The 14,048-nt window shown below is 32.0% G+C and overlaps 2 protein-coding genes across 2 annotated transcripts in view; both read left to right on the top strand.

The window, feature by feature from the left end:
• Positions 1-764: 764 nt before the first annotated feature.
• Positions 765-1,724, top strand: LOC149489796 (uncharacterized). Its single transcript, XM_089715075.1, has 2 exons — positions 765-1,168; positions 1,262-1,724. Exons 1-2 carry the CDS (start codon positions 765-767, stop codon positions 1,722-1,724), a joined length of 867 nt encoding a protein of 288 aa, XP_089571201.1.
• A 924-nt stretch (positions 1,725-2,648) lies between these two features.
• Dh44 (corticotropin-releasing diuretic hormone 44) overlaps positions 2,649-14,048 on the top strand; it is a 43,605-nt gene continuing 32,205 nt past the window's right edge. The window contains exon 1 of the mRNA XM_089714550.1: positions 2,649-2,789. The gene's annotated coding sequence lies outside the window, so the exon portion shown is untranslated. The remainder of the gene's footprint in view (positions 2,790-14,048) is intronic.

Raw genomic sequence — 14,048 nt, 5'->3', positions numbered from 1 at the left:
GACATTGACATATTAATGTCAATATTTTTTTAAATTTACATTTATACAGATTAAAAAATATTATTTACTCTGGTTTCCCTTCAAAACGTATAAAAACTTAGTATAAAAATATTAGAGGAAGGAGCCATTTGGTGCATATAGAAGCTAATGTGTTTGTTATTTAGGTATATGGTTAATGGGTTCTGACGTGGCTCACTCAAGTTCACGAATACGCGAGTCGCGAACACACAAAAGTAGGACCCACATTTGCAAAAGTTTTTCCCATACACGAACGCAAACACAAACGAATTTTAGGAATTTTTGCAGGTTTTTATGCAACTGCGTAAACCGGGACAAGAGGATGTTAGAACGTAAAAATTTAAAGAAACAAACAAACGAAAAAATATTAAGTATATTTATATTATAAATATTATATTATATTTATAATGTGTCAATGCTATTTTTATAGTTACTTACATAACTAATCTGAGCTACTGATATTGATAATTTATTGAATTGAACATTTTTAGTTACATAGTACATACATAAGTTACTTTTATAGCAAGGAATATTTGAAAGAAAAAAAAAATTCAATTGTCTCACAATTTTTTTTATTCCCTAAGAAATCTTTAAGTAATTAAGCACTTTTCACGTATGCACAAGTAGCTCATAACAGCCATAGAAAGAAAACCCAACATTACATAATTTGATAACTCAGACCAAGATCATAGCCTACTAGTTGATAAAGCCGTTAATTTAGCGCAACCGTTATCACTTTTGCATATATGGAGTATACGGATAATAATACCGCATTTCAAGAGGATCTAGAATACGATGATTATGAATTTCATTATAATTTTATAACAATACCATGGGATGAACGTACGCGTACCAGCAAAATCAGTATCGTTGCGTTATTGACAGTAATTTTTATAGCAATTTTAAGCATTGTCTTCAACAATTTTATAATACATTATAGAGGTTTTAATGCGCAGTTACTAAATGCTGATACAAAAATAGACTGTAACTTAGTCAAAGTCGATATGTATCAATATGTGGCTCGAATTCAATCGATAGTCAATCTCGAATTAATATGCGTGGGGGCTGTGCTTTCGAAATCTTCAGTTTTGGCGCATGAATTGTGTCTTAGATCTGGTTCTGTTCGCCTACATTTAGGCAGTCCAATAGAGTAAGAACGATTTTATTTATTTGGTAGTTAATTTCTTCTAAATGGATTAAAAATATTTAATTAGTTAGGTATGATAAATATGTTTATTTCCAGCCCACAATGTAAAAAAGGGTTTCCAGTCGATGTTTTTGAAGCAATTCCTCATGAAGGTGTCGTGACAAAGGCTCTTGTTCTTTTATCAAGTTATGAAGATATGTCGAAATGTGCCACCTCAATAAAAATAGCAGAACAAATTAACTTTAAATCTAAAGCATACATAATAGGCAGACCCTTTCGTGGGGGCCGGTCACTGTCATTTCAACTTGCAACAATTGCTCAAAAATCGGATAATGTTACAATGCAATGGAGAAATAATTTAAAAAGAAATATTGTGATTTGCGTAAAAGATCTGAAAAAATGTCCAGTGAGAGCTGGGGATTTGTTAGTACAAGACGGGCATTTATTAGGGCTGGCTTCGACGAGTTCTAAAGATGGAGGAGCCAGTCCTATTGCATGCTTTGCTAATTTGAGTCTTGTACATGATGAGATAAAATTGTTGGATTTAAAAGTTGCTTAAACAATAAAATTATATAAATTTATTAAACAATTAAATTAAGTATTTCATACAACATTATTATGTGAAATAAAGGCTATATTCTATTAGTTATTCATATTATTTTGAGTAGGTACCGCAGAGCTGTTAAGATTTTACAAAACTATTAAGTACTAGAGGTTCGCCCCGGCTTCGCCCGTGGTACATATTTCGCAATAAAAGGTAGGTAGCCTATGTCCTTTCTCGGGTATCAAAATATCTCCATACCAAATTTCATGCAAATTGGTTCAGTAGTTTAGGCGTGATTGAGTAACAGACAGACAGACAAAGTTACTTTCGCATTTATAATATTAGTATGGATTATAAATAGCTACCTATTTACTTTATCTAAGAAGTTGGTATAAATTAGTTGTAAAGTTTCTTACCTAATACATAATCTATAGAGTACAATCAAACAAAAAACTAATATTTTACTTTGTTTTTATTTTATTAATAAAAATTGTTTTAAAACAATCCACATTTTTAAATTCATAACAAAACATTATTAAATTAATGTTTTACCAAAACTTTATTATTTCATGTTATATAATATAATCTATGGTCAATTTTGTTGTATGATAAAGTTTATCCAAAAGGCAATTATTCTCGTCTTCTGCTACGATTATGTCTGCGGCGATAAGTACGCGATAAGATTCTAACTGACCCTAAGTCCACTTCCTCTGGTGCTGTGAAACCTTTCCAATCCTTTGTTATATAATATATACCAAGAACCGTGATAAACGTGATCACTGTGTATATAAACAATTTATAGTTGCCTTTGTCAAAACCAAAACCACAAAAGCCTCGTAAACATTCTGTATCTACCGTCACTTTTGATTTAGTATTTCGGGATTTCATTGACATTTTGTAGTCTTACCATCTGCCTAGTGCCTAAGAACACTGCTTGTAATTACCTGAAATGGATTAAAATTTAGTTATTTTTGTCATAAGAAGAAACGATGCATACATTAAAGAGAAAAGTCATTTTGAAGGATTGAAAAGTGCATTATTGGGAAATACGAAAGTGAAAACATCAGATTGGTAGTTCAGGTAACTACTATTTACAAATATTTTATTCTTGCTTATATACCTTTTTATCAGGTTCTTATATATATTGATCAATAGATATCTATTTCTGGGGAGGTTGAATGAGATCTAGAATTTTAATACAATTAAGAAAGTTACTGTAGTTCCTCGCTTATGCAGACATACGGTCTAACTACTCTAACTATTACTGTAATTTACCTACATATATGTTTATCTAGATGTGAATTGTAATAGATATTGTTTTAAGACAAAATTTAAATTAAGAGATAATAATTTGATCTTCATCGCGGGAATTGTATTTGCTCGACCATATTCCCAATGTAATTTTAAATAATGTTTAATGAGTAGAGATACTTACTAGATAGCATTTTGTGAATGATATAATATTATGTTTTATAATTAATAGCATACGTACCTTTGTCATTTTACCGCAGAATAAATAATGATTAATTATTGGAATATCTTACAAGCAAAATAGAGCCATTATATTCTCGAGTGTACCTATTTAGTTATTGAAGATCTATTTATATTCCGATTAAAATTTCTTGTAGTACCTAAGTTGTAGTTATTACAAGGATAGCTATTGAATCAATTGATAAACACTCATTCTAACGAAAATAAACTACTTAATAAAGGTATTTGTTTCAATTTCTGTGAACTAAATTATTGTAATAGATTTAGAAAATTGTTGCTATTTGGTACACTATACCACTATACCTGTCTATCTCCGCGTGTAGGTACATATTATTAAAAACATACAGGCGAGGGCCGTTGCGCAAGGGCTAATATAGCCAAGGCTGCCGCAAGCGAAAGAAGACACACGCGTGCGCGGTGCGTGCGCGCTATTTGTTTGACCACGTTCAACTTTTTGGATAATTGCAAGATGGACACAAAAAAATAAAAAGATACTGTGCAGTATTTAATGGTTTAATCTTTAAATACTGATCGTGATAAAAATTTAACATTATTTGCTAAAGACGTTGACAGGTAAAATCTACTTTGATTGGATAGCATTAGAGATAGGGTTGCCAACACTTCATCATCAAAATATAGTATTTTCCAAAATAAGGTGTAAAAAATATAGTACATTTAAAAAAAATATAGTATTTAATGGGAAAAACAAAAAAAAATAGACAAATATATATTTATTTTTATAAAAACTATATTTTTTTGCACTTCTTGCACTGTGTAACAGCTTTTTGTTTAAAATAAAAGTGTCAAGCTTTGTCACATTCAATTTTTTAAATTAATATAAATCAAAAGCTCATTTTTTATTAATGATTAGCGACCCGCCCCGGCTTCGCACGGGTGCAATGGCGGACGGCCGGTACCGCCGCAAACGCTACGTCCCGCAATTTTTAAATCTGTAATATCTTCGAAAATATTCACTTAAATCATACGGTGTAAAGGGCCATATCTATATATATAAAAGAAAGTCTGTATGTTCCAACACTTATAACTCGAGTTCTACTGAACCAATTTTCAAGGTTTTAGATTCGTTGGATTTGTCTCCGTCCAGAATAGAAGAATAAATCATAAAAACAACAAAAACTAGACGAATAAATATTTTCCCAAAATTTTGATTTTCGTACATGTCAATCATTAGTTGTCAATCCTGTCAAATACGGAAAATAATGTTTGACATTCATGCGTTCAAAAATGTATTATGTGTAAAATAATAAAAAATTAAAAAGGGTGAATAAATATTGTTTGTATTTATTTTAAAAGCAATAGGCGTGACGAAAGATTTTGAAATTCTCTTCCATAATGTGTGTATACGTTTACTATACAAGAAAAACCCTATATTTCGGTAATATACTTAAATTTAACGAAGATTAAAGCCATTTTTCAAAAAATATTTAATATCTGTGCCAAAACAGCTCGCAGGTGTCATGGCGTAGGCGTGACGTCAAACTTTGGTAAATAGGTAATTATTTGTACGCATTGCGAAGAAAATTAAAAAAGTCTTTATTTAATATGTGTTATAGAAACGAATTACAAAGTTTATAAGTGGTGTGCAGTATTGCAGTGTGAATCCACATAAAAATAATGCTCAAAAATGTGTTAGTAATTATTTCAAGCGAAAAAATAATAAGAAATTATTGTATAAAGTTGGCGCGGAGAATCCCGAACCATGTATTCGTGAATTCGCAATTATATTTCTGTTCTGAGTCGATAAAGCATACGTGAAACAATAGAAAATAAATAAAAATGCGTATTCTCAACATATTCATAACAACAAAATACATCTGACGTGAGTTGTTTACTTATGCGTGACGTCACGCGTGTTTTAGTCAAAATGGCGAACTTCAGAATTTCAATGTTTTATTGCACGCCTCATAAGCGAAGCGTTGAGGTGGGTACTACTGTCACTTCGCGCAAAACATCTGATTTTTCAAACTTAAAATGTCTTTATGTATCATACATTGCACTTGTAAGATAATACATACACACACATATTAAGAAAAAACACTATTTTTAACGTTCATGATATTTTTGATGTCATTTTTGTTATTTAAACTAGTTAAAAAACAGTTTAAAAAAGTTCTGTCTTGGACGTCCGTGTGTCTGTATGTGCGGATCCTTTTTCTTGTTAACACGATAGCGACCGAAATACTTTACTAATCGAGTCTTTTTTTTTCTCTTACGCTTGAGTATGCTCAGGAATAGAACCCTTTCATTTTTCAGGGTCTGATTCGATGTGGTTTAATTGTTATTAAATAAACAAAAATAATAATTAATAAATATTTATTAAAAAAAAATTATGAGGCGTGCACTTTTGGACTTTCCAAATTATTTTATTGATAATCTCATTAATCTTAATGTTTTTAAGATTTCTAAGTCGCTATATTTAATTTATTTATTATACATTTTCCCTTAAAAACACTAATACGATCATTTATGGATACTGTCGTCATGCCTATTATTAAAAAGTGCAATAAAAGCATATACATAAAAATTCCTCAAATGTTTGTGTTTACGCGTGTTTTCAGAAATTAATAAGGTATTTTTGGTGGGGAAACTAACCAAGAAGTTTAGTTCGATTAATTATTAAAAAAATTCTATAAAAATGTAAAAATTCTGACAATTATTTGTTGCGATTTCGTCGACTGCGTCAACAATATTGCTATCAAATTGCTATAAACAAGCTAAATTGCGTTTTGAAGATTACATCCATTTATGCGATGCAATTAGCACAGAAGAAGGTGCAGAAAGTGTTGGTCTATTGATTATTTTACCGGCGACATACACAGGTAGCCCAAGTGAATATGCGCAAGATACAATGACATAATAATATGTTCGTCATTATGGTCGGCCAGATTTATTCATTACATTTATATGTAATCCGAAATGGATGGAAATTATTCAACTGCTGCGTCCCGGACAAATATCAAGTGATCGGCACGACATCACCAGTCACCACACGTGTTTTCAAGCAAAAAATCCGATCACTGATGACTGATGAGTTACATTAATGGAACACATCTTTGGGATTATTCAATGATGGATGTATTCAATCGAATGACAACAATCTGGCTTGCAGCATGCACACATTTTAATTTAGTTAGTCGAAAGGATTCGGGCAGATAAAATATATGAGTGTGCGGGGATTGCTAATCCTGAAACCGATCTAGACCGACATAACGTTGTTATCACGAATATGATTCATGGACCGTGTGGCACCATCAACCACCAATCACCATGCATGGTTGACAGTGAGTGTACCAAAAGGTATCCACGAAAATTGATGACAGAGACCATCTCAGGCAACGATACCACCCACTGTATCAGCGTCGATCGCCCAATGATAATGGTAAAATTATTATCACAACTAAAGTGAAACGAAACGATGGCGTGGTCGATAACAGTTAAAGAATGAAAAGAGTTAATCCATGCTGCACAAATTATTAAAATTCAGTCATTTTTCTCTGAGACGTGTTTGAAGTAATAAAATAAAATACTATTACATATCAATCCATATAAATATTTATTTTGTATCATTGCATTACGTTCATCAAAGCCTAAATTAGTTCAGCTAAAAGGTAACACAACATTCATTGACAGGGCGGTACAAAGTTCGCCGGGACAGCTAGTAGATCTATATTAAATGAACAATGTATTCAAGGTATTTAATTGGTTAAGGATTAATGCTCTATTGGTTAAAATCGCTTCGAAAATTAGCCATTATTTGTCGAAAAAAGTAAATGTAAAAAAAAGTTACTGTGGGTTATCCATATGAGATAGACATATACCATCACGGACTTTTCTGTAGACCTTTTCAATGTGTACAATACTAAGTACATTATTTTGATAAAACTCGTAGGGTTCAGCCTGCGTTTGCAATGTAAGCGAAAAAATGTAATTATTTACGACATCACATTAGAAACCTCAAAAATAACAGTACTTCTCCACTATTTAATGGATGTTATTATACATATAAACCTTCCTCTGGAATTACTCTATCTATTAAAAAAAAAACCGCATCAAAATCCGTTGCGTAGTTTCAAAGATTTAAGCATACAAAGGGACATAGGGACAGATAAAGCGACTTTGTTTTATACTATGTAGTGATGATACACTATGTACTTCTGTTTCTTTCTTCTCGCCACTGGTATATTCGCAATAGGTTATATGACTCAGCCATCTTAACAATTAAAAGGCGCGTTCTTATTTTTTTTTTAATGAAGGATTTGTTTGTAACATTGTCGGTGTTGAAAATATAGTATTTTTGCGTACTATATATGTTTTCAACAGTATATAGTACGCAGACCCGAAATATAGTACAATACTATATATTATAGTACGGTTGGCAACCCTAATTAGAGATCAGTTAAGCTATGATATATAAAAAAGCTTAGATACGTTACCACTTACCCGCTCTCTATTTTGGCAAGAAAAAACTCAGCTAAGTGCCCGAGTTTCACTTAGTCACGCACCATTCAGCGTCGTGGCTGGACGTTCTTTTAATTAAATTGTATTAATATTCATCTCTTTCTAATAACAGATAAGGCGTATGTTGACATCCATGTTGTTTCCCTTTCTCGGAGCGATCGGACGGAGTATAGGGCCATATAGTGCGATAGTAAGTAGGTATGTATTAATTACGCTGTTTTTTAGTGCAATGATGTTGGCGTATGCCGCGTCTACTAGTATAATAGAGTCATTGCAGTTAAGTAATAAATTAATTTACAAGTGAGGTAACAATGATACAATTTTTATGTTTCGTCCGAAACAAAACATTCCAGATATTTTTACACATACATAAGCAACCCTAGTCCGCAGCTCTTTCAATAACCACATATTATATAACTTATTATGAACCGTTGTCTCGTGAATTAAAGCCTATATTCCCTCAAAAAAAATTGGTAGGTATATAAATGAACACGTGCTCGACTGGAACGCGAAGCTAAATCAGATTGAGTACATATTTCTTTGAAAACCATTGCGTAGAAAAGCTTCTGTAGTTATGATTCTGTGACTATATAGTGCATTGGGGGAATTTCGGATGAGGTGTAATTTCAGAAAATTGTGAATACCACTTTAGAGCATCGCTTTATCATAAGTATCGTGAAGGAAGGGCATGAAGATATAAAGGTTTGATATTATTAGCATACATATTTGCTTAATCTATCGATAGTTACGTATTAATCCATACTAATATTATAAATGCGAAAGTAACTCTGTCTGTCTGTCTGTTACTCAATCACGCCTGAACTACTGAACCAATTTGCATGAAATTTGGTATAGATATATTTTGATACCCGAGAAAGGACATAGGATAGGTTTTATCCCGGAAATCCTACGGGAACGGGTTTTTCTCTGAAAACGCGGGCGAAGCCGCGGGCGGAAAGCTAGTTTAACATATACGTATTTACCCCGTGGCCGGAATTACCCCAATGCAAGGTGCATTGGGGTAACGTAGTTATACCTAGTAAATATGATCTAAGACGTTTATTTATCTATTGACTAGTTGCTGATCTTATCGTTTTTAACTTTTATAGATAGGTGTATCGTGTAAAATTGTAATTGTTCATTTATCGATTGTAAGCATGTCATGTGTTCAATGGAGTGTCATCACAGTATGGGTGATTTTCCATAGGACAATGGCGAGCCATCGCATCGTCTGTAACTACGCCAAAAACATTATGGCATTTACAATTAAAATGTTAATTTCGACCTTACATGTCGCTTTGATTTTCCGTTCAGAAAACACCATGGGAATGAATTTTAATTCTATTCATAACAAACTTAACTAACCTTTTTACGACAATTAGTTTTTATCGTGCCATTTTATTTACACCTCAATGGTATGGAAGATAGGTAATTATTATTTACATTACCATTCTTAGTAGGTAGTAGGTACCTCGGGAATAGTTCTTGTACTGTATCTTATTTATTGAGATAGGTATTCTGAATAACTACTGAGACATTACAGTTATCGTCTTCCATTTAGGTAATGTTTATTATTCTTGTATTTGGACGGTTATAACACGGTAATGAGTCCATAAGCAAAATGTAGGTAGATACATATTATGTTTTATAAACTATTGGTACCTACCTTCTGTATATTAGATATACCCCGACGAACGCGGCGATTTTATTCACACATGAAAAATTGTCATTTTCCAAGGCTCCAGTGGTTCCATCCATCCGCTCATCAAATCTACTTTGCGGTTCAGTTCAGTAGGTTGGTAAGGCTTGGTTTGTTATTGACCTATTAGGTCCAAATATTAATATTTAGTAGTTGTCATAATCGAAAACACTATATTTGGGCGATTTTCACATAATTTTGAAATGTTTAGCCTTTTGTCCGTAGACAGCTTTTGTCCGTATCGTCCATAGACTATCATCTCTCGAAGAACGAAAACCAGAGACAATAAATATAAGGTTACATATTTTTATTATTAATAAAGAGATCTTAATCACAAGTCTGTTTCAGTGTAAGTTGTTCATGCATAGCTATTATTTCTATCAAGTACCTATTACAAATTATCATACAATGTTTCAGCTGTACTTACATACAGGAAATAATTATCGACATGATAATATAGTATATATCACGTAATTAAAATCAATACATAGTAAAATATTTATTTTCGTGTTACACAATATTAAGCTTTAAAAATAATATAAAAAATATGAAGCTTTCATATTTAATATCGCAGACAAATTTTAATTGATAAAGCCCATATCAATAATACAATCGCCATGTAAATATTATTTCATTTTGTTAGGTTGAAATATACCTACCTATATACCTAGTTATGCCTAATGTTAACAAATGAAGGTTGGGCAAGGGCCTTTCAATGATTCAATTTTGGATATCATTGAGATTAGACTTTTCTTCTAAAGAAAAGGTAATTTCGTATTGTAGAATACCATAATAATTGTAACGAAATGATATATTTTATTCACAAAAGACTATTGTAAAGTTTAGTTAGATTAGTATCTACTTAATAGGGCTTTGAAATATTTTTTTTAAGAATATCGTACAATATTCGATCGGATTTGAGTATCTTAAGATACAAATAAACCAATTTGTAAATCGAGTTCGAACCGATTTGTTTGGGGATAAATAACGGATTTACATAATCGCTTAACAAGGTTTATGCGAATTATCCGGGGACTTATTGCTGTCAGAAGATATTTTTTATAATATAACACGAAAGGAACGACAGTTAAAAGAAATGGTTAAAACACCAAAATAATTATTATATACTAGTGGTCCGCCCCAGCTTCGCCCGTGGTACATATTTCGCAATAAAATGTAGCCTATGTCCTTTCTCGTGTATCAAAATATCTCCATACCAAATTTCATGCAAATTGATTCAGTAGCAAAGTTCAGTAGTTTAGGCGTGATTGAGTAACAGACAGACAGACAGAGTTACTTTGGCATTTATAATATTAAGTATGGATTATATTATATAATATTATTTTTTAGTACAAAAATAATTAAGTTAGTTATCAGCTATGAGCTACAACTAGAAACTTCTATTCCTATCTACTGTAATTAAGGTTGGGTCGCCTAAGATCGGACGCATATGCCGAAAATTTTATACGTACTGTATTTTTTATTTTATTTCTCATGATTCGATGTCGTTTTTCTGTTGCGGTCAACTGTAAATTGATGACAAAAAAATATTGTTTAACCCCTAATTTTTTGGTTTGCGTAGATGCTATCTATCTAAGCAAATTTAGAGCCTAAAAAGCAGACTTTTTTCGACTTACCATAGTGAAGAAAATAACAGTTCGGCCAAAGATCGGACTATGTAGTATCTTCACTTCTATGCGTTTAATAATAATGTTAACATTAGGAAAACATCCGGACTTACGTCCATACATTGAGCATCAATGATTGAGTCAGGAAATTCCTCAAAAAATTTGACAGAGAAGTTTTTTTTTTATTGCGTTTTTTTAGTCCGGTCTTCCCTCCTCATCCTAATTAAGTTTCTCAAACTTTTATCCTCCGTGTTCTAGGACTAAATAATGAAAATGTACCTAAGGTCTGATAGTCATAGCGTCATTGGATAGTTAAATATATTAAAAGTTAATAATTATTGCGCATTATTGCATAAGGCGCAGTCAAGAGCTAAACTTCGGTCCGATCTTCGGCATTGGGAAGGAAGATCGGATCTTGGGTTGTGAACGTCCTAGACGTAATCAAAGTATACAGATGGAAAGAGGATTCGCTAATTCTGCCCCAAAATAATTAATTACATTATTTCAATGAAAGTACTCTCCACAATGAGCCATCAAAATTTTGTAGGTAAGATCGGATCGACGATTTTCGCCACAAAATACACCTTTTCTGCTGAATCACCTGTGTACACGTCCCGTCTGGTCGCTGGCCGGTCGCAGAGTGAAGAGAGGGGCAGAACAAAATGGCGGATCTAGTAGTGTTGGTAGCAGTAGAGAATATTGCCTAGTTTGCGAGTTATTCCATGCATCCGATCTTATGTCACATCCGATCTTAGGCGACCCAACCTTAATGTGGTAGAAGCATGTCGTGCGATTAGATTTTTCATGTTGTGTAGCTTACTACAACGAGATTATATTCAATTTATTATGGTTACTAGTTACTACTCTGAAAGTTCTCTGATCTGATCGATTGAACTCAAATTTGGGTACATACCTAATAGGTACTATATCAATTATACATTGCTCATTCATGTCATAAAGCGCTCATAAAGCGTCTCTAATAGACGCATAGGCCAAACACGCGGACGACGACGAATACGATATTCGCAACGCGATATTTTCTCAATTCGACATTAATTGTTTGTATTTGTTACCTATACTTTTTATTTTAAAGCTTGTGTCTTCCAGTTGGTCCCTATTAAATTTTGCCTAGCTCTGACAATTTAAAGGCAGTTTAGGTTTTTGTTAAATAAATTATATAATATGAATATCCACTACTTACTACAACCCGATGGTTAACATTCGTCCTTCGTATTCTAAATGCCTCTCAAAGACTACTATGTAGATATACCTATATATGATGCCTCTCACCTGCATTACAATTCGCGTGTCGAATTCGCATCGCGTTGAGAATATCTGATAAATAAAAATAGACCTAAATGTTGCAAATATGATTTTTTTTTACATTTTAAGCAGGTATTTCTTCTTTAAATATCATTTATCGCTCATGGAAAAATTCCACTGAATGTCAGACTTAACGGAAATCGTCACATTAAGAAAGTCAATTCGACAGTTTAATATTAATGAGCGAATGTTTTCCAATAAAAATATTAATTGCTGCCTTGTATGCCTCGTAAAGAAATCAATAAGACATTAAGCGTTTAGGAGTTTTTCCGATACTGTTAGCCTAAATATCTAGATCTCAATTCTGCGTTCTATAAAAAGCATCATTGTTATAAAAGTTATTATGTATATGAAGAACAGCTTAAAAAGGTATCTGTTATAATAATTAATCTTCGTTCATTAAATAATATTTTTACAGGAACATTTGAGTTCTATTTAATTTAGCTTTTAAGATTTATATTGCTTAAGCTAGCTTGTTTGAGTAGTTTTGAAAAGTTCATGACGCCAAACTCAACTCGAGAATTGTTCGGTAAATTCCAATTTTCAATTAATAATCGTTGAATTTTTAGTGAAAACAATCCAATTAAAAGCAAAGATGTTATGCCGTAGGTAGGTGTCATACTATTATTTTTTTTATGCGAGCTTTTTAGTATTTTTTTTATATGGTAAAGGCCAAAGGGTTTGATTAATAATTACCAATTGAATAATTGATATCATCATATAATATGCAGTTATATCTACCTATTCAGATATTGTCTATTTGTGTTTAATATGATATATTATATATGATAATATTCGGGTATTTCAATAAATTTTACGTTACAAGATAACGTTTATCTCGATATTTATAAAAGTTATGTCGCTTAGCAGGCTATTTCAAAAGTATATTTGCTTACACCGAGAAATCGTAAGGACCGAACATCCTGCAGGCGAAAAAACTTTTAGGTACCCGTGCGAGATTCGTGTTTTGAGCGAATTCAATAAAAATATGTGAAATAATTTCCCCTTTATTAAAACGAGACAAGTCTTAAAGTTAAGCCTTATATTCCTATCTCATCATACACTATAAGGAAAGCTACTAAGAAAATAATATCTCACACACGTGTTTGTACGAAAGCTTTGACTTTTGTGGATAGCTGGCACGTTAAATGAACATAGGATTGGATAATGTTTAGCGATATGTATGTATTCTTTCAGTTACCTGTTTGAAAATTACGTTATCAAATGCTGTAACTGAAAATAAAACACCATCATGTATAAAAGATTATAATATTTAGATAGGTACCTAGGTATAAGATAAAAATACAAATCAGAATTTGTTGATGTTATTGTATTATTTATGTACTTATACTATATACTATTCTATTCATAACCAAACAACTTTTAATTTAATTGAAGTGTTATTTTCAAGTTCCACTTCGATTTTCCCTTATCAATTATAGTCTACAGGAAGAGAAGTTTAGTTCCGGTAATTGACAATTGTTAGCTAACATCACCAACAACATTATTTATAACATCAATTATGTTTTTATTTATTTTTAATATCTAAATATACCTGTAAATGTACATGTACACTACAATGTAATGCACGTGTAGGTACATTCATAATTATAAGAAGTTGAAATGTTTAATTATTTGTGAAGATACCTATTTCTAATTAATTATTTGCAAAATTTAAACGTAACACTTGTAATCCTTGAAAGTTCGTTCAACATTGGT

This window comes from Colias philodice, chromosome 3 (genome assembly GCF_061535455.1).
Source record: "Colias philodice isolate Cphi_HAF_F1 chromosome 3, ilColPhil1 Martin Lab GWU primary, whole genome shotgun sequence".
Classification (NCBI taxonomy): domain Eukaryota; kingdom Metazoa; phylum Arthropoda; class Insecta; order Lepidoptera; family Pieridae; genus Colias; species Colias philodice.
Note: the sequence above shows the minus strand (reverse complement) of the source record. Positions and strands in the feature narration are given on the sequence as shown.

Coding starts and splice junctions, on each gene's coding strand:
- LOC149489796 (XM_089715075.1), top strand. CDS start 765: ATGGAGTATACGGATAATAATACCGCATTTCAAGAGGATCTAGAATAC. Junction 1,169..1,261: donor CATTTAGGCAGTCCAATAGA/GTAAGAACGATT, acceptor GTTTATTTCCAG/CCCACAATGTAAAAAAGGGT.